Raw genomic sequence first — 25,037 nt, 5'->3', positions numbered from 1 at the left:
AGTTGGCATGCGTGTAAATAAACAAATATTTCATAGAGACACCACAGATTCTGCTGGCCTTCTTTCCAAGGAAACCAAACCCTGGGTAAGCACAGGGAACCCTGGAGATCTCTCACCACTCGGAGATTGGGGTGGCGTGCAACTCTGTTTGTTGCAGAGTTATTCTGTACACTGGCTTCTGGCTTATCTTGAGGGGACAGGTTTGGAGGTGTATTGTTAAAAGGCTACAAATGGTCAAATAACTCAGTTTTATTTTTTTACCACCAATGAGAGTATTACTTGGGATTTTTCATGCCTCTGCTTCTGAAATGACTTGTATACACTCCTTAATGTGCTGGAATGAGAATGCCTTGCTGTTTGAGTGGTACAGAGCCCCCGCTCCCTCCCTGTGGGGCAGCCCCGTGCTTTGTTCTGGCTCCCGCCTCTGTCTCGTCCATTGGAGCGTGGGCTGCCTGCAAATTCCAGGCCTGGGCTCTGTGCAGCGAGTGACTCCCCCACCCCACCCCACCTTAGGCCCTTTCCCCAGCCTCTCTAAGCATCCACAAAACAAGCCCCCCTGGCCTGAGAGCTGAGGGACAGGACTGGGACAAAAGCAGCACCTTCTCTGGCCTCCCGCTGCAGCCTTGCAGCTCACTCACTCTTGCCTCTCCCAGGTGCACCTGGCCTGCCTGGCCCTGCCCGTAGGTGGCACACAAGTGGGGGTGGCATGCCAGGAACTGTGCAGGAGAGAGGAGAGAGCTGCCAGAGACAGTGAGAGGAGAGCACCGAAGGAGGAGGAGCGGCAGCTGCAGCAAAAAGTTCAGCTTGGAAAAAGAAAAACAGCTGTCAGATAAAAGTACCTTCCTGGGCTGCCTGCAAAGGAGGGCCAATCTGCCTGGCCTCCAAGGGGACTGGGGCCTTGGTCAAGGTGAGTGAGCGAGCGAGCGAGCTGGGAGGAGTGCCAGGGGTGCAGACAACTGAGCAATAAGCAAGTTGCCTTGGAGCAAAAAAGACTTTTCAAGAGCTGTGTAGATAGAAGGGAGGGGGGTGCCTCCTTTCCCTCCAGCCCACCCCGGAAATATGCTGGAATGGGCTGCTTTGGAAGGGATGGTGAGAGGGGGGTGGTATTGGGGGGTGGTATTCCCCCTAGAAGAAAGGAGTTGTCTTTTTGAGCTCTTGGGGAGCAATGTTCTTAGGAAAGTTCTCTTATTTAGGGGAAAGCATTTTAGCTTCAGTTTTCAGCTCAGAGGGGGGAGAGATGTGGTGTGGGATTCTCAAGTTCGGCTGAGAAGTTTTCCTTCCAGGTTTTTCTTCCTTTCTTAAAAACAAACAAACCATGTTTTCTTCTTTCTTCCCCCACCCCCACTGGAAATGGGCGCCACTGTACAGGGCTGTCCTGAATAAATCTCTGTACCTTTCATTACTGTTTTGAGTATGGCTGTGCCACATAGGAAGTGTGTGTTAAGTTAGCGGGGAGAAGAGGAGGAGACAGCTCTGGAGATTTAAGACTCTTTCCCAACTTCCTGTCCTCCTCCTCCAATCCATGTAATCTTGGATATCTTTCAGATTTAAAATATTTTTGTACCACCAAAACTTTCAGAAGGAAAGTTAGGGAGTTTTTTTACACATGCACGACTCAAAATGTCACAATGACTTCCTTTGCAGGAAATCAGCTAGTCTGTGCCAACCAAGTTTCTGCAAGACTCACAGAGATATCTTTTGCCTCCCATAGTCGATGCCATGCATGCAGCCCCCCCCCACTTCTTTACCCTTCCTGACACTGTGATGCTATTGTTGCATGAGAAGGCAAGTGTTTTCTAACCCGTGTAGCCAAGTTATCCTGTTTTCTCCTCTACCACCGCCCCACCTGCCCTTGTGCACCAAGCCCTAAAGCCTCTCTGGTATCCATAGCAACCCCTTACCCAGCATGAGAGGCCTCTGCAGGGTTGGAGTGCCATTGCCTCTCAAAACTGCTTCACGCATGATATGATACACACTGCCCTATGTGAAGAGTGTTCCCAGGGTGGAAATGTCTATACCATCATGTGTGAAGATCATATTTTTGTTGTTTTCTTTTGCCACAGTTATTTAAGTGTGTTGGGTTGATTGGCTTCCCAATTGTGGTAAATACACTTGTATTTATTATGCCACACTTGCATGTGTCTTTCCCCAATGCAGTTATCTCTGTGTAGGAAAAATATCTTGCATAAAAGAGTCCTCTGTTTATAAGCGCATTTCCAAGGTCCAAAGGGTCTATTATTATTATTTATTAATGATGATGATTGTGCTGTCCATGTGCTTTGTACTTTCCAAAGAATGAGAATGCCAGCCCCAGCCCCAAGGATCTTACAATCTAGATAGGGAGAGAGAAATAGAGAGCAGGTTAAATGGGAGAAGGAGCAGGTCTGTGGGTCTTCTTTGCATAGTTTGTGTGGCTGACTTGTAACGTGGCTTGAATCTGGGTTTTAAATCCGCTGAGGGTGGTGCAGGAAGTAGGTTTCCATCCTCACTTCACCCTTCATGTGCTTCATGTGCTGTTCTGTAAATGGACAGACCCTCCATGCGGTACACTATAGGGAGGGGAGTGGGGTCAACCTTATTCCCATAGAGCTGCATAGCAACAACGCAGAGCTGTGCTTGCTAAAGGAGGTGTAAGGGACCTAGAAAGCAGGAGAAGCCTTTGCTTATGCACGGAAGAAATGTACGGATGAGGCTGACAACTAGGGTTAAGCTATTACACAGGAAGCAGCAGGCCTTCGCTGCTGAAATGGGACTTCCAAAGCAAGCCCCCCACAAGATTGGCAGCAGGGGGAAGAGTGGTTGTGTATGTGGGTTTCCCCACATCCTCCTGTCGTGTTGCTTTTTTCTCTTGGCCTGCCTCTTTCTCTTTCCCTCTCTGGAGGACAGGTCGGGTTAAGCTCCATACTAACCCAGCTCCTTGCCTCGTGGGCCTGCCCCAGCTTGCAGATTTGGGGCAGGGTGCCTGGGTGTGGCTTGCCAGGCTGGTTGAGCTCCCCACCCGCGCCCCGTGCAGGTTTCCGTTGGCCTGGTGCCTGATCTGGATCAGCCTCTTCTGAGAATCCATCACCAAGATTTGTGCCAGGTGATGATTGTGGAGGACAGAGCCTGGAATCCCAAAGAGCTTCACACACTCTTGCAAACTGTATCTGTCCCTGCTGCTGGGGAGGGTGGAGAAGGGCAGGAGGGGACAGAGAGCAAAGGCCCATTCAGGCCTGTGTGGCTTCTTTCCTTCTCCCCCTACTTCACCCTCGCCACCCCTATTCCTGCCCTGTCCTGTCCCCTCTGGAAACCCCACATACCGTCTGCCATGCCATACCAATGGGCTCTTGTCTGTGTGTGTGTGTGTTCCTCCCACTTACAGGGCCTGGTGTCTTCCCACCCACCTGACACACCATGGCGAAGGATGGGGGCTGCTGCAACCTGTGTGCCACTTGCCTGCTGTGCCTTTACAGCTGTCGCTGGACTCGTAGCAAGAAGGGTTTGGCAACCAGCAAGGTGAGTGGGCAGCTCCTCTGCAACATCCTGATGAATGGGCCAGGGATGCTGGCTGCCTTGGCTCTATTGGGCCACGAGACCTGCAGAGAGCCTTGCCCAAGGATACCCTGGCATTTCTTGGCTTGGAGAATAGGGGCAGTAGGCGTCAGGCCTGGGCCTCCTTCCGTACTAGCAGCAGCCAAAGGGCTATTTTCAGTTTTATTGTATTTTTACTGCATTTATACCCCACCCTTCAGCCAGAAAAGGCGCTCAGAAAAATCGGCTCTGCGATGGCCCCTGCCCTCTGGATCATACTCTAAAAAGACATGGCACATGAGGAAAAAGGAATGGGAGGGAGGAGGAGAAAGCAAGCTCAAGCACAAGTTCAAGAGGAAGCTTTCCTGTTCCCTGCCCTTGGGCAGATGTGTTTTGGCTTGGTTTCCCTAGCATCTTCCAGAGTGGCAGGATCCCACCTCACACACACTTTTATTTTTTCCTCCCCGCACCTTCAGGTCAGCTCAGGCCCCAGGCTCAGTGCTGCACTCTCAAAAGCTCCATGAAAGTTGGTGCTGGAATTGGTTGGCCTGCCTGATTCTCGTGGGGAAGGGTTGGTTGCCTGCCTCCCAGCCCAGACTTGTTGGGAATTCCTCAGTGCTGAGTGATCACCGTCCCTTGTTTGTCTTGAGAGCAAAAGCCCAACTTGGTTTCCAGCACAGTGAGGGAGTGCAGTAAACTACCCTGGTCCTCACTGTTTTCATCATCATCATTACTTATTTCAAGAACTTATCTACTGCTTAACACCATTGTTTCTAAGTGGTATGCAATGAGATTACAAAGGAGATGAAACAGATCAAATCAGTTAGAATAAACCATAAAATCAGAAAAGCTTACTTAAAATATCAGCTGAAATTTTAAAAAGTTCAATAGGAGGGGGCCTGTCTGATCACACCTGGGAGGAGTGCCACAGAATTGGTCCCACAATACTGAATGCACGTGCGTCCTGGTGGATATGAGTCATGTGTCTGAGCCACAAGGGACTAACAGTGAATCCCCCTAACACCTCAGTGATCAGGCAAGATAAAAGGAATCAAGTGTTTCTTAAGGTGTCCTGGCCCCAAGTGCTTAAATTAATACATGAATCTTGAACTTGGTCCGGTAGTGCATGGGCACCCACTACAAGATTTTAAGCACTGGAGTTATGTGCTGGCAGTAGTCTGACCCAGTCAACAGTCTAGCTGCAGCGTTTTGCACTAGGTCAGAGATTCCCAAACTGTGGCCTGTGGACCACAGTGGTCCATGAGCTTCATTCAGGCAATCCGCAGTGTGTCTGCATTGAATGTTAATATTTATTTTTAAGTATTACTCCTTTTCTTATATTGTATTACAGTATGAATTATATTGAATGCAAATTGTAATAAAATACAATGTAAGAAATAAAAGCAGCAATACAAATACAATTAAAAATCATACAGCATCTACCACAGTGCATTACAATTGCACAACAGGCAGAAAAATCATTAAGCAGTCAGCCAAGACCACCGGCAATTTTCAAGTGGTCCATGGGGGGGGGGAGAGAAGGATGGGGAACCCCTGCACTAGGTGGAGTTTCTGGTCCAGGCTCCATATAATTATTATGATTATCTCAATTTCTAAACCGCCCTTCATCACTTAAGATTCCATGGTGATTTACAACATACACATTAAAACCATAAAATAAAACAACATTCAAACCGTTAATTAAAAAGCAAACCATATCAAGACAGCAGGGATGGGCAGAGGCGGGCAAGGGACTGAGAGGAAGTGACTTGGCCAAGGTCCAACACCGAGTCTGTGGGAGAGGTGGCACTTGCTTTCCCCGACTCCACCTCTCCATATACAGGGCGATGTGATCATCAAAAGAGAGAGAAAGCATGGTCTGGTCATGTGAGTGAAAGCTAAGTGCTGTGGGTGTGGATGGGAGGAAGAAGAGAGGTGAAAACAGTAGGCTGGGCATGAGGGTAACATGCTAGGTCTTGCCTCCCGCCCATCCTGCAGTGTAGGCACCATAAGCAGCGCAAGACTGGAGACAGATAGGATCTTTTGTCCCCCGGAGATTTGAGGGATTGCAGCTTATGAGATACACACTCCTTTCACTTACGCCTCTAGTAAACAGGCTTTGTAGTTGTTGTTTCTTGTATTGCTGTAAACCCCTGCAAAACTTGTTTAGCCATCATCATTGGCATCACAGTTTATTTGCACGTTGCCTTTCCATGGTAAACTGTGCCCAAAACATCTTACAGTAGCCTCATTATAAACAGCAATAATAAACATAAGATAATAAGGTATAATAAATTATAACAGCTACAATCCAAATATAAACGTAGAATCAACATTTCAAAAGGGCCATCAAAACACCACGTAATAATAAATTCAGTATTAAACAACTGGACAATCCACCAGCAATACATACTAAGGCCTTGAAATAAAACTACTAAAAAGAAATTAACATCAAAATAATACATCAATCTGTACTAAGTAACCACAAGAAAACAATAGGATGAAGCAAAATATAAGAGCTTATGTCCAACAATTCATTTCAAAACACATCAGCAAAATGATTTCAAGACAAATGAAGAAATGTGTGTGTTCACTATGAGAAGTGAAGCCCTCAAATCACCTTCAACTGTCTTTTTAGAAAAAATTAAAAATGTTACCTAATCTTCATCAAAAGCTGCCCTCAGAGTTGCATACAGAGCTTGATTTCCGGTAGGGTTTAAATCAGAACCTGCTTTCAGTGCCATAATTCAGCCTTAGAGCAGGTAAGATTTTTATTTCATTTATTATTTTTACCCCACTTCTCTGTCTGTGGAGACACAAAACCGGTTTACAAGATTAAAATGTGCAATCAGTAATTGCAATCAGTCATAATAAAACTAACCGTTTACAGCACCAGATGAAAATCTAGTGCCATAGGCACAGCAAGTAGTTTAAAAAAATTGAAAACCAAAAGCTTGTTGAAATAAAACAGTTTTCAGCAAGTGTCTGAACCAGCCTTCATCCGCCTTGTATCTTCTGGATGTTTATCATTCACATCATAGGCCATGCTGGCTGGGGTTGATGGGAGTTGTAGTCCAAAAATCTGGAGGGCACCAGGTTGACGAAGGCTGGTCTAAAAAAGGGAAGGGGCCCAAAAGATCTATAAGGGGAGGGAATTCCACAGTCTCAGTGTAATTGCTGAGAAAGACCTGTCTTTCGTATCCGTCTATCTACTCTGGCCTTCATAGTGCATGTCCTCCACCGAGGAACCACAGCCAGCTTTGCATATCTGGAGCTGGAGTAGGGCTTTCAGACCGGATTAGGGTATATCATCCAAGGCGTCAAGAGCCATCTACTGCGGGGCCTTGAGGTGCATTGGCTGGTGTGACAATTTTCTAACCCGTTCCTCCCGTTCACAGTGTGACTGTGCCTGGTTCTTCTTCCTCTTCTGCGTGTGCCTTTTCACCTTGGCCTGGCTCTATCTTGCCCTTGTCACCCTCAACGATTTCCACAACCTCAATGAGTGAGTAGACGGCACAGATTGCCCCACACCCAAGATTCTCCCCTACCTATTCTTGTCATAACCCTTCCTTACCCTGTTCTTCCTTCTGCCCGGCAGGTTCATTTTCCGCAAGACAGAGTGGTGGCTTGACTGGTCGGTGGTGATGCTGTCTGGAACAGCGACTCTGGTCACATTCTCCTCTCTGCTCCTGGTACACTCTGTTTGTTGGGCTCTTCATCTGGAAAACCTCCCCCTCCCCACCTCCAGAACTCCTTTGTCTACCTTTAGGATGGCTGGGGAATCAAACACCCAAAATCTATCTGGGAACATGCTCTTCTGTCTACAAAGAGCAATTCCAGAAGACCTGTTTATTGAGCATTCATTCTGATTTGTTTGTGGGAAGCTTAGATGATGTGGCAGGAAAGCAAGTGCTATTCCACACTTTCCAATGCATTTTCCCTTAGCTAGCTGCAAAAAGTTGGATCTACTGGGGAAATGGGTTGGTTGTGCAAGACCTCACAATCAGCTGTCATTATGCAACCTGAATTTGCTGGTATGGAACTGAATCCCGTCTGAATATTAATGACAGTTTGGAAGTGTCCTGAGAATGTTCTGTCCCATCCACTATTAGATAGATGAGGATTTGTATACACTACAAATTTGAATCGGTTTAAGTGCCGCTACTGTCATGCCCAGGAATCCTAGGACCTGTAGTTTTTTGAGAGGGCTAGCAATATCTTAACACAGACATTTCAACAACTTCATAAAACTACAGCTCACGGAACTCCTGTGTTGGAGGGAGGGCGGCAAAGTTAAATCAACACCATGAGAATACCCGTTTACTTTAAAACTCACGCACAGAACATAAGATGTTGCCTTATCCTGACCATTGGTCGACCTAGCTCAGTACTATCTGCACTTACTGGTAGTGGCTTTCCAGAGTTTCAGACAAGGTCTTTCCCAGCCCTGCCTGGAAATGTCCGGAACTGAACCTGGGACCTTCTGCACACAAGGCAGATGTTCTGTTACTGAGCCATTGCCCTTCCCCCTTCAGCCCAATAAGATTACGCTTGAAAGCATGTGGGTGAGCATCTCAGAAACTAGAAAGGAGGTGCCAAGAAGGGTCTCCAGTGGTTAGCAGCTGAGACCTTTGTGTCCTGCATAGCCTTCCACATAATTAGTGGCAGCAGAATTAATTATAAGAAAATATCCACCAACTTTCATAATACAGGTCTGAAGGGTTTTTTTGTGTGTGGGTTGTGTAGGCAACCTCAAGGCAGGGTTTTGAGTGAAGTTGGCTTCATTATCTCCTGACAGGAATGTTGTCCTCCTATTGTCGTTGTCCCAGAAGCTAAGCAAAAGTAGGTTGTTTGGTTCTAATTTTTTAAACCTCTCTTTCCTCCCCCCCCCTTTTCATCCCAGGTTCTGGCACTCTGCCTGCAGCTCTGCCACCAGCCCCTGAAGCTCCATTGGCTACACAAGGTAACGTCCTACCCAAAACACAATCTTTCCAACATCTTGCATATTTCCTTTGTGGAAGACACAGTCCTACACATGGGTGCCTGCTGCTGCATAATGTTAATGCACACTGGGTCACTGCCATTAGCTAGTGGCCTCCTAAAATCATGTGTACATTCCAGTTACAAATGTGCATGCAGATATATTTTTTCACTTAAGACAAGATAACCAATCTCTACACTTGATGTTGTATGGTGTCAGGGGACTGACAGGTGGGTGCCCAAAATGGCCTGGCAGGTCTCATTAGGCCTGCAGGCTGGAAGTTCCCTGTGGCTGCCCTACAGTAACTTGACTTGTAATCCAGCCTAGATGCATGCAACTGAAACAATTACATACCGCTTCCTTGTCCTCTGCCTCCACTTCCTGTCCCTCCCTGTTTCGCCTGTGCTTAATTTTAGACTGTAAGCTTCTTGGGGCAGGGGTCTGCCCTCTTGCATATTGTAAAGTGCCATGCACATGGATGGTGCTTTGTAAGTTTGTTTGTTTGTATTTATTAAAATGTTTATAGACCGCCTTTCATTATAGAATAAAGTGGTTTACAGAATAAAATCAATACAATAAAAGCAGTCAGCTACTAAATGCACAAATACCATAGATAGCCAGACTTTCCAAAAAGGCCAGTGCAAAAATATTTTGGGGAAAAATAATACAACAATAACTTTAGAGGAGAGATCACTAGAAACTTGTAGTGTTTTGTAGTATTACGTTTATTTACAAATATAGAACTACAACATAGGGGATGGAGGCAAGAAACAGACACACTTCTACCAGGTAGCAAATCTGCCACCCCCAGAGATAAGCCCGTTGCACCCCAAGATGCATGTGCACATTTCCCTTACATTTGTCGCCTCCTCTTAGGCAGGGGCTGTTAGGTGTGTCACTTCCTTCAAACATGCAACAATCTCTGTATCAAGATACCATTTTTCTAACCATTAGTTCCCATAAAGACACATCTCCTGGCTGTCCTGGACCATTTAAGAAATAATAAAAATATTTTGTCAAATCTTAGGCTATGATCAGACTTGCTTTAAGGCAAATCTGCACTGATGGTCCCACTTACTGTAGTCAGAGAACAATGTTACGGAAGTGTTTTATTTAGTGCCAGCAGTGTACAAAGTAACAGAAGGGATACAGTCCTTGCTGAAAGGTCTGACCGGTGTCCTCTCCAGACGCTTGATGCTGCCCTCTCCATTTCTTCCAGGGCCTCCTGATCCTGACAACACTTGTGGTGGTAGCTGCTTTTGTGGGGATGGAGATCCAGTGGGCAGAGCAATGGGAAAGTGCCCGCATCTCCCTGCAGGTAAGAGTCCACAGCTGATGGCCTGAGCTCAGAGAATAAAGGCCCCGTCATAGTTGCCACATGGATGCTGCTTGAAACTGGATCAAGCTCTTGCCATGTAATGTTTGGCACATGTTGTTGTTTTTCTTCCTCCACTCTCTTGCTGAGCTGCTGCATGCGAAATCACTTGTGGAGTGAGTGATTCATAGCAGCTTCTATACAGGCAGTGGTTAACATGCAAACTGGCCCACTGGGTGTATCCGACAGTGTTTGGTGTACGTCCTTCAAAATATTTTATAATATGTAAGCTTTGTCAACAATGGTGTATCTGATATGTTTTTATACCACTGCAAAATGTCATCTAGTTCATCCAATTGTCACTTTCTTACTATGACTAGTCTGGCTGCAGTGATCATCGCTGTTGCAAGTTCCAAATCTACTTCGTTTACTATGCCTTTCTCATATCCCAATAAAGCATATTGGTTGTTATTCTTGGTAGATTATATTGCTACCAAGAGTTCCATTTGCCCGTCTTGCCAGGACAGTTTACTTTACGAATTGTTTCCCTTGAAAACATCTGAAGTGATTAACAATAAAAAAGCGGGGTGATTGCAGCCTTTCCCTGTGGTGGGTGGGAATTCCAGACCTTACTGCCCTCTGTCATCATGCTGGAGGGATCTCTGGGCAAGAGATATTTATTATAACTAATTAAATGTATATCCTGCCATTCCTCCCAAAGGAGCCCAGGATGGCAAACTCTCAATCAATAAAGCATCTTAACAATTCTAATACAGATACAGGCTGGGATCAGTTTCAGGACCAGCCTATTCCCCAGTTAGTCCTTCCTTTCTTCCTAACCCACCCCCGCTTTGTAGATGCTGCTGCAGCAGCCTGGGACAGCTCCTTTGGAAACTCCAAACTGACGATGACTGACTCTTGTTGTTTCTAACCTGCCAGGCGACGGGTCCCTTCCTTCACCTCGGAGCTGTGGTGGGCATGACACTGCTGGCCTGGCCGGTGGCTGACTGTTTTTACCGTGCATCCCACTCAGGTATTAGGGAGGCCAAAGCTAATTTTGTTTCTGCTGAATTAGGGGTGGGGGAGGAATTCGGTCATTCTCATTTCAAGCTGAATCTGTCTAAATTCACACTTTCCGAAACAACATGAGAACTGAAACGCAGCTGTCCTTTGAAAATTGCACTTATCCGAATTTTGTGATGAAGTTCCCCGACCAGTGTTCAAAAAAAATGCATATGTAAGGGGAAAGTGTGCATAAAAATGAATATTATGAGTGAAAATAACATTAATATGCATTATATGATGAGAAAGTGCTTGCAAATGTGTACATTTGTCAAAACTACCTACAAAAACGTGCTTATCGGGAGAAATTCACACTAAAATGCTGGAGAATTTTCCTGAGGATTTTTTTAAATTGCAAATTGCTGCAGAAAGAAGAATTGAATTTAAAATTGGAAAAATGAGAAATGGAGAGAACCAGAACTGACAGACCTTCCCACCCGTTCTCAACACAGCAAAGGCCCCTTCAGCAGGCATTTCAGCATCTTCTGCTGCTGCTAAGTTATATTCCTAGGCCACTAGTGGCCCCTCCAAATATCCTTTTTATTGCACGTTCATGACTTGTGTTCATGATGGTATCGGGGTGGTCATTTGCAATGCCACTTTCAACACTGTTTGTGCTTGCAAAAGTTTTGGAGTGGTCGCACCGCATCATTTCTAGTTAGCGCATATCCTGTAATTTCCTGCTGAAATCCCATAACTTTTCCTATCACAAATGTTCTGGTTTATTTTGACCCTGTTTTTGTTGGGCTACAGCCCCTCCAGATAGCAACAATGTGGTCGCATTGGCGAAGCATTTTAGAACTGATAAAGCAGAATAAACCCACCGCCATGAAACACCAGTCTGGAGGGGCCTTCGGTGGTGGTGATCAGCAGTGCAATATTCTGCATTGTGTGTGTGGCTATTTCTTTACTTAGCCAGTGGCATTACAGCATTATTGGAACTCCACTCTGAAGAAATGAAGAGCTTCACTGGAGGGAGGAGGCTAGAATGGCCCAAAGGAGCTAGGGACCCTATAGTGGATGGTGGCACTGTTGCCATTTTACCCAGACGGTCTTTCCAGTGCTGGGGATGGTCTAGCAATCCATTGTCCTCTTCCAAGAGCATGGGCAGAGCTTTGCATACTAAAGGGCCTGGGTTCAATCCCCAGCATCTCCAGTTAGGACTGGGAGGGATTCCTGTTTGGATCCCTGGAAAGCCGCTGCCTGTCAGTGTAGACAACACTGAACAAGTAGATGAACCAATGCCCTGACTTGGTATAAGGCAGCCTTTCCCAACTAGTGGGCCACCAGATGTTGTTGGACCACAACTCCCATCAGCCTCAGCCAGCATTGCCAATGGTCAGGAAAGATGGGAATTGTGGTCCAACAACATCTGGTGGCCCACTAGTTGGGAAAGGCTGGTATAAGGCATCTTCCTGTGTTCTGTGGCATCTCACCTGCGTTTTCCAACGGCCTCTCTCCACAGCCCTCAGAGTACTTCTCCTGCTGCTGTATCTGGGAACAGTACTTGCTTTGTACTTGGCTCCACTGGGCATTGACTCCCCCTGTCTTTTGGAGCATAGCCAGCTGCCCCCCAAGCCTGCTCTGTATGGGCACCGTGGAGCTCCTATGGTGAGTAGCCAGCGCCTCCTTTTGCTCCCTCGCATAGCAAGCAGCAGGATAGTAGGAGAGACCTGCAACTGGGGGCAGAGAGGCTGATTTGAGGGACCTTGAGATCCCCTGCTTGCCTACCCCCCCGCCAGTTCCTTAGTCTTTGGTACAATGGTATTAGTTGGCTAGCAGACATTGTGACTGTGAGTGATGTGGCTCCCAAACTCAGTTTATGTTGGAAATTGTGCTGGGACAGCTCGTACTGTAGGTCTAGGGAGCCCATGGCCCTCTAGATACTGTTGGACTATAACTCCCATCAGCCCCAGCCAACACAGCCAATGGTCAAGGATGATGGGAGCTGTTCCTCAGCAACATCTGGAGGGCCACAGGTTGCCCATCCCTGTCATAGGAGGCAATCTTTTATTGCCAGGACTGATGGTTCAGATTGGCCCGAGGCTTGTTTCAGGATGTGAAAGCCTCAGCTTCCTCCCACCCTTGTGTTGGCCTGCGGGCATCACATATTAAAGCACATGGCACAAAAATGGAGCTTTGGGTGGAGGAGGTGCTGGCCCATTTTGAAATGGGGGGCAGTCTCTTGCCCATGGGGGTGTATGATGTGAGGCGGGCTCAAAGCTTATTTGGGGGATGCAGACATGTATAATCTGCCATTTCTTTTTTTGGCTGCCCTTGCAATCCTCATGTTTTAATAAGACCGGGAGAGCAGGAGCCAATTTCAGCCTTGTCTTGGAGCCATCCACTGAGGCTGGGCTGCCTCCCATCTCCATCCTGGGTGTTGGGAGTTTCCCTTGCTAGCTTCTACAGTCCATCCTCCCAGGGACTTCTGCTCCCTGTTCTTGGTGCTGAGAAATTGTCCCGGCCTTGGGATGCTCCCCTAGCTCCAGACCATCTCCTACCCTTGAGTGCCCTTCAACTTGCCACAGTCATAGAATCATAGAATCATAGAGTTGGAAGGGGCCTATAAGGCCATCAAGTCCAACCCCCTGCTCAATGCGGGAATTGGTCAAAGCTGACTGTGCTTTGTGCACCCTCTAGATGGCTGCTGAATCCCGCTGGTAACTTGGAGAGCACATTCTCTGCAGAACACATACACCAGGAATGGGGAACCCTTTCCAGCCCAAGGGCTGCATTCTTTTCTGGGTAACCTCCAAGGGCCCTTTGCCGGTAGGCAGCAGAGCCAGGAGTGGGTAGAGCAACAAATGTAAATTGTATCTTTATACAGAAGACTAGTTTCTCTACACGATCACACACCCCTCTCTATCATCCCTTCAGACAAGCAGGAAGCGAATTGAAGGATGCATTCCAGCCAGGCAAAGCATTTGGGATGGGAGGCAGGGCCAGTAAAGGATGTGGCCTTGGGAGAGTTCTGAGGGCCAAATACAGACTTGGAGGGCCGTGTTTGGTTCCTAGGCTTGAGGTTCCCCATTGCTGGCATATGCTTATGGCGTCTGAACAGGCAGTGACTATCCAGGAGCAAGATCTTGAGGTTATATAGTGGGTAGCTTGGCCAAGATGTTGACCCAGCATGCAACAGCTATGAAAAAGGCAACTTCCACGTTAGGGATCACTAGGAAAGGGAATGAAAATAAAACTTCCAATATTATAATGCTCTGGTACATCTGTAATTGAAATATAGTTCTCGCCTCACCTAAAAAGGGATATTGCAGAGCTGGGAAAGGTTTAGAAAAGGGCAACCAAAACAAAGAAGAGGCTGGAGCATCTCCTGTCCCCTATAAGAAAAGATTACAATGTTGGGGGCTTTTTTTAGCTTAGAAAAAAGGTGAGGGGGGACACCACAATGTTAGAACATTGTACATTATGCCTGTTGGGGAGAAAGTGGATAAGGAGAAGGTTTTTCTCCCTCTCTTGTAATACTAGAGCCCGATGGGGTCATCCAGTGTAGCTGAATATTGGAAGATTCAGGACAGACAAAAGATGGCACTGTTTGTTATGGAATTCACTCCCACAACACAAGCAGTGATGGCCACCAACCTGGGAGGGGTTCAAAAGAGGATCAGACACATTCTTGGTGGATGAGGCTATCAGTGGCTACTAGTCATAGTGGTATGTTCTACCTTCACTCTTGGAATCACAAGTGCAGCACTGTTGCAGTTGGGTCTTGCCTGCAGGCTTCCCACTGGGGCATCTGGTTGGCCGCTGTGAGAACAGGATGCTGGACTAGATGGGCCTTGGCCCGATCCACCTGTAGGGCTCTTACAATGTTCTCATGTTACATAACATAGCTGGGAAACCAGAAGGGATGGTGCGTGGGTCACCAAAATCTGCCATCCAGCACCACCCTTGCCATCTTTGCGCCTCACGTGCACCCTTCCTATTTTATCTCCTTCCAGCTTGCACCTGAGAACACTCTGATGTCCTTTCGGAAGGCAGTCAACTGTGGCGTGAGCGTCTTGGAGACGGATGTCCTGGTGAGGTAAGGGGCAGAGCCGGCAGGTGGGAGACAAGGAGATTTCCTGGTCTTCCAAAGCATCTTTCCTCACCTCTTCCTCGGGCAGTAGAGATAAATGATGTCCAGACAAATTTCCTTTCTTTTTCTCACCTGCCAGTGCTGACGGGCTCCCTTTCATCATGCATGACGAGAAGCTCCTCCGGACCACAAACGTGCAAGAGGTCTTCTCTGCTCAGGCACATTCCAACGCCAGCTCCTTCAACTGGACGCAGCTGCAGCAACTTGATGCTGGCAGCTGGTTCCTGCAGGTAAGAGATGAGTGGCAGTGCCAAGCCAAACCCTGTGCAAGATTTGGGCTTGTAAACTGCCGAGAGAGCTGTGCTGTATGAGAGGTAGAGCAGTTCCATCGATGTTGTTGTTAATTTCCCCACCAGGGTCTGAGGCGAAAGCGCAATCGTCCTCTCCTTTCTCCCCCACATGCAACTGTTTCTCTTGTCCCATAGAGCTGAATGGAGCCATGTTCCATATGCTGCCTTGCATGGAACAAGAAGTCTGACTGGGGAAAACCCTTGGGAAGGAAATCTTGCTGGGGGCAGCCAAAATAGATGGGGCTGTGATTGCCTATACAGCCCCACAGGGGGAAGTAAACCTGGGTTGGAGACGTCTGGAGCTGAAGGGCTCTGTGCTGTACCCTCTCACTGCCTCCCTCCATCCTACCAGAAGCGGCCCTTCCCTCCAGCGCAACGCCTCTCGAATGAAGAACAGGCCCTGGCACGGGCGCAGCGGATTCCGTCTCTGATGCAGCTTCTGGGTGAGGCCAAGAGGCACAACGTGTCCGTCATGTTTGACTTGCGCCCTGTGGAAGACCCCCAGTACGAGCACCTCGTCAATGTCACTGTGGAGACCATCCTCCAATCCGGCATTGCCCCAGAGCTGGTGAGTTGTCCTTGTGGCTGGATGTGACAGACAAGGTTTCTCTTAGTGAATCTGACAAAGGGAGATGGAGACAAAGGAAGGAGTGCATGGCTGTCTTCAGTCTGGGTCAAAACTACAATGAGTCTTGTGGCATCTTTAAAGACTGATAGATTTATTATGGCCTAAGCCTCTTATGGATGACAGTCCATCTCCTTGGGCACATTGGGGCCAACGAGCCACTCTCCCCTAAGCCCAGCGTGCCCTCAGCCAGCCAGCCATCACCTGTCATCTTTCTTGCATCCAATCCAAGGGATGGCATTGCTAACTAACACATAGTGTGATTTTTTTTAAAAAGCCTTTATCCCAATTCAAAACACAGGTGATACAATGGATGGATGGATTGTGATTCAGTAGTATCATGTTACAATTAGGGAAGGGGGAGAATATCTGCTTTATCGGATTTATTACCGGATTTTGACACAGTCTGACAATCCGCATTGTTTTTGGACTGGCATTGATTTTTTGCGGCAGATCGCGGCTGTCATCGACATGGTTTCTTTAAAAAAAAAGTCTGCTCTGAATTTTACATTATTGTCTTCGTAGGCTTTCCTCTAAGCTGATCCATTCTTAACCTCTGTCTAGGTGATAACAATCACCATTAACAATCACATTATTTTTTTCGCTGGGGAAAAAACGAGTCAGCAATTGCAAAAAAAATCAGGAACAAAAAATGGCGGATTGGTACTGAATAGGAACCAGCTACTGAACTGCATCCTTAGTTACAAGTCTAGGTGAATGAAGCCTCTTCCTCCAAGCTATACAGGAACAGGAATATGTAGGAATATGTAGCACTTAACTGGATCAGTCTCCTCCTGGAACCATCTATGAGATACCAGGTTATACAGACATTCTTTATATTATTATTTTCCTTTTGCTATATGGTTTTCATTGTGTGTTTAGTTACAACATTTATATCTGCCTTTCTGTCCTGTCACTGGGATGCCCAAGGCAGCTAACGCAAACAAAGTTTGAAAACACAGCAATACAATTTTTTAAATTTACAATTTTACAATTACAATACAATTTGGATTTTCTAAAAAAAACCCAGTTGGAAACGAACAAAAATAGCTGGGAGAAAAAGCATTTAGAAACCAGTCAGGACCATAGGATTACTTAGAAAAAGATGGTATTTAGCTGCTAATTAACAGCTGTAAAGAAGGAGGCCAGTAGGATCTCCTGGGAGTTCTACAGCCCAAGTTTCACAGTGGAGAAGATGGTTTTCCTGCATATTCACCAGCTGCGCTTCTGATGGCAGGTGAGATACAGAGCAGATGGGCAAAGATGGACAGGTGTATGTTTCTGAGTTGTGTAATCCTGGATATTGCATTGGCCCATGCAACCATCAGGGCCCGGCCAAGACACTTTGTTGCCTGAAGTGAAGAACAAGACGACACCTTCTGTAATTCCACACACATAGGCTGACCAGAGCGGCAGTTGAATCTTATCTTCAGCACTGTCTGCCTCCACTGCACCTGAGGGCATTGGGTTAGTTTAGGGCAGAGGCGAGGAACCTCAGGCTAATAAGTTGTCACTATTCCCATTGTACGGATTGAAGAACCGAGGTTGTGGAAGAGCTACCATAAGACTTTCCCCAAAGTCCATCTAATCCACAACTTTTGTCTCCCTGCGCTGGCCAGCCAGAATCTGACAAGCAGGCAGGCCTTGCAGATTGTTCTGACTCCCAGCATCGGATAATCAGAGATTGGCTGCTTTGAACCCAAAGACCAAGGCTTCCCCAGAGCCAACTAATTAGTCTGTTTCTGAGATGGAACTTGATCCTGTGTCTGAGTCCAAATCTCTATCTAGGGGAAAAGGTTGGCCCTTGATTTATTTTTTTGTAGCCATTCCAGGCGGAAGCTGTAGCACACCCTGTTTTTTGCCCTTCCCCTCATTTTGAGGCATAGGGTCAACAAACCTGCCTTTGTGCCAGGTCAGGATACTTGTCCATCAAGCCTACTCTGACCGGCAGCAGCTCCCTAGGGTGCGAAGGATCTTGCTTCACACCATTTCTCTCCTTCCTAGATCCTGTGGCTGCCTGATGAGTTTCGAGACCAAGTGAAGCAGCAGGTGCCCAGTTTCCGGCAGGTCTATGGCCGGAAGAGGCTGAGCAATGAAACGAAGGTGCCACTGCATGTTAACCTGCCCTACCAAAATCTGAGCGACACAGAAATCAGGTTAGTTTGGCTGGGGGTGGGGGCACAGCGGGATAAATGGGTGTGTATTCCAGGCATAGGGGACCAACCTCACCCAAGGAGAGAGAATTATCTTTTGTAGCATAAAAACTTGAGCATCCTGGAACAACTGCCTTATACCTTTGGAAACTGTGTGGGAAATGGATGGTGGAAATCTCTGAAGTTAAAGGTGGGCTGAACAGGACATCCTGGGCTTGAGTAGGGCAACAGCGCTTTGCATAATTCCTAAATAAGCAGGTTTTCAGGCCATGAAGTCTTTGGAACTTTTGTTATTGTTTGTTTTGCTAAAGAATCTCTTCCCATAAGACATTCCAAAGCAATTTACAATGTAATAAAAACATATATGTGTATTTCACAATTACATAGATAAAAACAGTTAAAACAATTGCATATATAAAAACAATTATTGAAAAATTATGTACATAAAAACAGTTTTAACAGAACACATTATTAAAATCAATTCAAATCCAGTACAGGTACAGCTGGGCTAAAGATCTCCACTTAGAAAGTTTGTTGAAAGAGGAATATGTTTAGCAGGCACTGAAAAGACCATAGAGAAGGCACCTGTCTGATATATAATGGGAGGAAGTTCCAAAGGATAGGTGCCACTGTGCTAAAGGCCCTGTTCTGGTATCTTGCAGAATGGACTTCCTGATAGGATGGTATCTGCAAGACGCCCTCATGCAGTGATTGGCTATGTATGTAAGGGATGAGATGATTTTTTAGGTTGAACATAGAAGGCATTTCAACCTGGGTGCTGAGCCCTAAGCGTAGCCCAGCAGCATGACAGCAAACACTGAAGTTGGCTGCTGTGGGACCTGATGCTCAGAGACTCTCCCTTTCTGCCTTTGCCTCTGGGAGTGCATCTTCTCCCTGCCGCTCCTTGGGGCTCTGCGCATTAGGCACTGGGGCTTCTCCTTTTAGGAAAATGCCTGCACAACATCTGCTGTTCTGCATTGGTGCCTTGAGCTCCCCTTCTTCCCTAGGGAATATCGCCGTGACAACATCTCTGTCAACCTGTATGTGGTGAATGCCCGTTGGCTCTTTTCGATTCTGTGGTGCGCAGGGACCAGCTCCGTCACCACCAATGCCTGCCAGGTGCTGCAGAGGATGGAGCGTCCCCTCTGGCTGCTGGTAAGACACGTTGGGCAGGCAAAGCAGGGACTACTCCTGTGACTACCACTCTGTGCGGGTGGCTGCCTTGGAAAACCACTCCCATGTCAATGATGCCACTGACCTCCATTCCTCATGCCACCCCCACAGCCTCGTGCCACATACCAAATGATCTGGATTGTGACGGACTGCGTCTCCTTCCTGCTGATTGCCTGGGCCTTCCTGTTGCTGAAGTGAGTACAGTGTGAGCAGGATTCTATACAGCAGCGGTGGGGAAATCTGTGTAGCCTTCCAGATGGTTTGGACCACAACTCCCCTCATCCCTGACCACTGGCCATGCTAACTGGGGCTGATGGGAGTTGGAATCCCAACAACATCCGAAGGGCCAGAGGGTTCTCCACCCCTGCCACATAGCCATGCCTTCTCCACATGGGCTGGGCTCTGCTTCGCAAGTGGCCATCACCTGTCCTAGGCACCTAGGTAAGCCTGCTGCGGTCACCCACATAATCACTTGTTGTTACTGTGAATATGTCAGGACTGCCACTACCACCACAGAGAAAGAAAGGTGGTGCTGAAGTGCATTCGGAGACTTGGCCAATAGGTCATCTCTTGAGGGACTCAGTAGGATTCCCTTCCTCTCAGAAACTAGGGCACACCTTGATCCCACATGAAGTATGCTAGTGAAATGTTCCTAGGCACTTTTCTCCAGTGTGTGGAATCCAGCTCTTTACCCATCAGGGGCTAGGTGCACACCATACCTTCAAAGCACATTCATCCCACCCCCCAAAAGGAACAGTGGGAACTGTACCTTAGCCTTCACAGAGCTACTACAGTTCCCAGGATTCTTGGGGGACGGTGCTTTGAAGGTATCATTGTTATTAATGTATTAGTTGCTTTTCTTCATAAAAATTGGCCCAAAGCAACGTACAATAAAAAGATTAAAACCAATATAAAACTAACACAAATAAAAAGTTAAAAAACACTATATGGGTAAGATGGTGGAACAACCCACCCCCCTAAGAGAGGCTAAAATGTCAAAAGCCCTCCCCAAACCCTCCAAAAATTAAGAGCCGAATGCCTGGGAGAACTGGTTTTGCCTGGCACATAAAGATAGATGATGGCGCCAGGCATGCCTCTCTGGGGAGAATGTTCCATAAGCAGGGGGCCACCACTGAGAAGGCCTGTTCTCATGTTGCCATCCTCCACACCTCCCTCAGAGGAGACATGTAAAGAAGGGCCTCAGATACTGAACATAGGGTCTGGGTTGGTTCATATGGAGAAAGGTGGTCCTTGAGCTATTGGGGTCCTGAGGTGTATATGGCTTTATAGGTCAAAACCAGCAGTTTGAATTGGTAGCCAGTGCAGTTCTGCCAGAGTTGGTGTTATATGCTCAGACCATCTTGCCCTTATGAGCAATCTGGCTGCTGAATTCTGCACCAGCTGCATTCTGAACCGTCTTCAAAGGCAGCCCCATGTATAATGTATTGCAGTAATCTAACCAAGAGGTTATCAGACTGTAAACAGAAGCCAGGTATGGTGTGTGTATGCAGCTATAGCCCATTGAAGATGGAGGGCTGGGGTGCTGTCCATGTGCATGCCTTGTGGTGCATCCCCTCACTGCTAAAAGGGCAGGAGTGGGTAGGGTGGAGGCATGAAGCCGTCCTCCTGACAGTGGCACCGCTGCTGCTTACTTGGGCAAGGGTGGCAAGGTCAAGGCTGCATGGACACACAGGTAGAGCCAACTCATTGTCCTTGCCGATGTGCCCACAGAGCCCAGCCCCACCCCAGTAAGTAGCAGTTACACCAGTCTCAGACGGGCAGCACATCATCCCATTGGCTGCTTCTGCATGTCTTGCGTGGAGGAATGACAAATCTTTACTGCACAGAAGGCCTTTCTGCATATCCTGTTCCAAAGCTGACCTCAGTTCTGAGTGACTATGTCAATCTATTTCAGGAATGGGGGACCTTTGGCTCTCTAGATGTTGCTGAACTATAACTCCCATCATCCCTAGCCAGTGGTCATGCTTGCAGGGGCTGGTGGGAGTTGTAGTTCTGCAACATTTGGGACAGGGTCGAAGGTTCCCCACACCTGATCTACATACAAGCTTTTTTCAGGTTCCTGAGCTTCAGTGGTGGTTGCTCTCCTCTTCAACTTTGAATTATCGACAGTAAGTCACTGACAACAGAATTTTTCTGCATTTGCAACGAGACAAGTGTCTGGCATAATATATCCTGGTCAAAATACCTCCATCCTCCCTAACTGCATTGTGTCCAAGGACATAGCTGACAAGAGCGTAGCCTGGACGCTGGTGACGAATGTGTGGCAGGCGGGAGGGCATGCCTGTCTCTGAGCTAACATTTCCCCCCCCCCTTCTCTTTATAGAAGATGGTCCCGGAGAAAAGAGTCAGCAGGTAAAAGGAAGCTTTGAACCTTTGGAACGGTGTGGTATTTCTGCTGCATCTTGTGCATGTTGTGTAAACTAAACAAATCCACAACCCTTTGCCAGTTTGGGTGCCTGCAAAACTGGGGGGGGGACTTAGAAATACAGGAGATTAATGAATAAATGGGGAAGAGCTCTATTCAGCACCCCCTTTAACAACCCCTATCACGGGAGCGGGGTACAGTTATCTATTTCGTTTATATTGTACCTTCCTTGGAAGGTGGCATACATAGTTCTCCCCCTCCCGTTTTCTTTTTAGCTTTCCAACTCCTCTTTGAGGTAGGTTAGGCTGAGAGGCAGTGACTGGCCCAAGGTCATCCAGTCAACTTCATGGCTGAATGGGGATTCACACCCAGGTCTCCTAGGTCCTCGTCCTACACTCTAACCATTACACCACACTGGTTATCATTGCAGTGACCCCTTGCTGTAGTAGTCATGCACCTGCTGTTGTAAACCCCCTATGAGAGAACTCCTAAGTGTCCCCTCCCCCCATTTTTTAAAGACAATCGATTTCCTCTATGCTACAGTCATGTTATTTTAGCTGCTTCTAAGATTGCTGCTACCTAGGTACATGAACACCAGGTTCATTATTCTAATGCATCTGCATGTTAAGCTCACCTCATTTTGCAGGTAGAGACTATTTTTTTTAAAAAAATAGACAGCAAAAAGACTGGCTGGCCCCCACTCAGGAGCTGCCGTGTTGACACTCATTTCCTTGCACTTCCAGGTTCTGACTCGGATGTGCTCCTAACAAAGATCCACAGCCTGTTGTCTGAATAACATCTTAGCACAAAGAGAACACGGGCATTCCTGCCTTCAGGGGAGCCCTCTCGCCTTTCAAAATGCCTTTTCTGGGGATGGCTTCTGGCTGGCTGCAGGGACCTGGTTGTGGTGGCCTCTGTTCTCCAGAGCCAAAAGGAGCAGCAGTCATGTTACCTCTGGGCAGGTCGGACTGGACTCATGCAGTTCAACTTGTGGGTGTTTGGGTGCCCAGTTTCTCTTTCAACATGGCCCAGATCTTGAAAATGCTGCAAGAACGATGTACTGGCTGGGATAGAGAACCGCAGCCTCCTGCATTGTGTTCTCCTTGGTGCGGGACGTGACAGAAGTATTTTTTTAAGTGCCTCTGAAACAGTTGTCAATAAAGCACCCTACATGGTTTGGGAACACTAAGGCAGGCTGTCATTCTTGTTCCAGTGGGGAAGGGGGTAGCTGATGGGAGAGCACATTCTTTCCCTTGACAGCTGCCAACCTATGGGCTTTGCATCTCACACACACAGCTCTCGCTCATCCCCCAGAGGTCAGCCTTTACTAGCTTGGTACCCTCCAGCATGTGCTTGGCTGAGGCTGATGGGAGTTTAGTCCAAAACAGCTGGAGGGCACCAGGCTGCCATAGCCTATGTTGCATGCAAAGCAATGGAAAACTATAGTTTAATGTTACATGCACAAGCCATGGGCTTGCACACTCTCCCCTACTCTAGTCATGAGAAGACTGGAATTATCAGCTTCCACTTTCAACTGTGGTTTGTCATTTATATCTGAAGATGGAGAAACTGGGGTTAGCGTTAGCTTGTCTTAATACATCATAGTCAATTTCAAAGTGTGGTTCTTGATCCTCACTTATTTCAGTAAAGCACAGTTCCTGCTCCACCCATAATCATGGTTAGTTAGAAACAGATGCTTCTGATCACCTCCTCATGATGATGCCTGGGGCGCAAGAGGGGGGAGGCTCCTCCTCCATGGTGTAATACTAAGCTAGGACCAAGCCATAGTATGTACTGTGCTAAAAACTGCAGCAGTACTTCCCGGAGATACAGTAAGCTACCTAGCACCCACATCCCCAATACACTGCCACATTCATTCCCTCCCCTCTTCTCTGATGCATCAGGGATCAACTTCAGTTTCAGCCCCTAGAATGGGGTGGGAAACTGCAGCTCATAAGCCAGATGTGGCCTGTGAGGCTGTATTCCCCAAACCATATGCACCTGCCCCACACCTGGTGTCGTGGATCAGGTAGCAATGTGGCTTGATCAGCTGTGTGACCAACTTCCCCATGAGGAACTAAGTTGCACAGCCAATCCCTGCAGAAAGCAGGGCTGAAATTGCTACCCATCAGCTAGATGGGCCCAGAATTAATTTACAATACCAAGATCCAGCTGCAGGGCATGTACAAAAATGGCTTCTGTGTAGGTACAGAGTGCCATAGATGGTTCTTTCATGCTTTTGGGACCAAGAGCATGAAAGGGGTTCCTTTCCAAGATGCTGTTGCATCTTGCTTTAAAGAACAAGAAAGGAACCATTGCTCAAACTTCATCACAGTCCTTTTAATAAGCTACAGGAGCTGCTGCTTTGGTAAAAAATTAGGGTTGCAACATTTAATTGCAACGTCTAAGTCTTGGCCTGTAAACCTGCTTAACTGGGCAACAGACTGCTTAATTTTTTTTGTTATGAAAGTGCTTATGGCAAGCACCACCTTAAGATGTATTTTCTCTCAGGAGAGAATCCCTCTTGTAAAAAGAGTATGCTTTATGTTTAAGATATTTTTGTCCTGCATCTTACACCAAGAATTGTAATGAGGTTCAGAAATGGTAAAAATTTTCAGGTCTGCAGATGTTGCTCTGATGTGGGCAAAAATCTCAAGGGGGGAGGGGGAGAGGGCTGAATGCATACCATATCTAAAGTTATTCTCAGCCTGCTCAATAGGAAACACCAATTGTGTTTTTTACTTCTTGGAGGCATTTATGTTCAGACCTCTCAGGAAAAGGATCCACAATGACAGGTCTACCCTTAAGACCTCTTTTTGTGCATCTTTCCCATTTGAGGGAAAGCTGGTACCAGCAAGGATAGTTAGGAATGAAGCAGAAATGCAATTTCAAAGGAAAGCAGTATCTTGAATGGTATATGGATGCCATCAGAGCACTAGTGGCAACGCTACAACATGCCGCTGTCACAATAACATAAGAGGAGCCTGCTGGATCAGGCCAATCCCCCCCTCCAGTCCAGCATTCTGCTGTCACAGTGGCCACCAGATGCCCTGATGGAAGCCCACAAGCAGGAACTAAGTGCAGCAGCACTCTTCCCTCCTGCAGCTTCCAGCAACTGGTAGTGCCTCCACTTATGGTGGCAGAGCATAGTCATCATGGCTAGTAGCTGCTGGTAGCCTTTTCCTCTATGAATTTATCTAATCCTCTTTTAAAGCCATCTAAGTTGGTGACCATCACTGCCTCTTGTGGGAGCGAATTCCATAGTTTAACAATGCGCTGCGTGTAGTACTTTCTTTTGCCTGTCCTGGATCTTCCAACATTCAGCCTCATTGTACATCTATGAATTCTAGTATCATGCAGGATGGAGAAAACCTTCTCTATCCACTTTCTCCATGCCATGCATACTTTCATATACTTCTGTCATGTCACCTCTTACTCACTTTTTC

At 47.1% G+C, this 25,037-nt stretch overlaps 1 protein-coding gene across 1 annotated transcript; it reads left to right on the top strand.

Annotated features, from left to right (window-relative positions):
- Nucleotides 1–422: 422 nt before the first annotated feature.
- On the top strand, nucleotides 423–22,786 carry GDPD2 (glycerophosphodiester phosphodiesterase domain containing 2). The gene is made up of 16 exons (XM_061598447.1): nucleotides 423–907; nucleotides 3,362–3,495; nucleotides 6,909–7,012; nucleotides 7,109–7,202; nucleotides 8,414–8,473; nucleotides 9,711–9,809; nucleotides 10,746–10,839; nucleotides 12,334–12,479; nucleotides 14,828–14,910; nucleotides 15,044–15,194; nucleotides 15,607–15,822; nucleotides 17,884–18,035; nucleotides 19,040–19,187; nucleotides 19,317–19,399; nucleotides 21,550–21,578; nucleotides 22,335–22,786. Exons 2-16 carry the CDS (start codon nucleotides 3,394–3,396, stop codon nucleotides 22,385–22,387), a joined length of 1,614 nt encoding a protein of 537 aa, XP_061454431.1. The 5' UTR covers nucleotides 423–907; nucleotides 3,362–3,393; the 3' UTR covers nucleotides 22,388–22,786.
- The last annotated feature ends 2,251 nt before the right edge of the window (nucleotides 22,787–25,037 follow it).

The sequence above is a fragment of the Rhineura floridana genome, chromosome 16 (assembly GCF_030035675.1).
Source record: "Rhineura floridana isolate rRhiFlo1 chromosome 16, rRhiFlo1.hap2, whole genome shotgun sequence".
NCBI lineage: Eukaryota > Metazoa > Chordata > Lepidosauria > Squamata > Rhineuridae > Rhineura > Rhineura floridana.
Note: the sequence above shows the minus strand (reverse complement) of the source record. Positions and strands in the feature narration are given on the sequence as shown.

Bases quoted from the DNA above. Each gene is read 5' to 3' on its own strand.
- GDPD2 (XM_061598447.1), top strand. From the start codon at position 3,394: ATGGCGAAGGATGGGGGCTGCTGCAACCTGTGTGCCACTTGCCTGCTG. The intron at 10,840-12,333 runs GTATTAGGGAGG...CTCTCTCCACAG, and splicing joins TTACCGTGCATCCCACTCAG to CCCTCAGAGTACTTCTCCTG. The intron at 18,036-19,039 runs GTTAGTTTGGCT...CTTCTTCCCTAG, and splicing joins CTGAGCGACACAGAAATCAG to GGAATATCGCCGTGACAACA.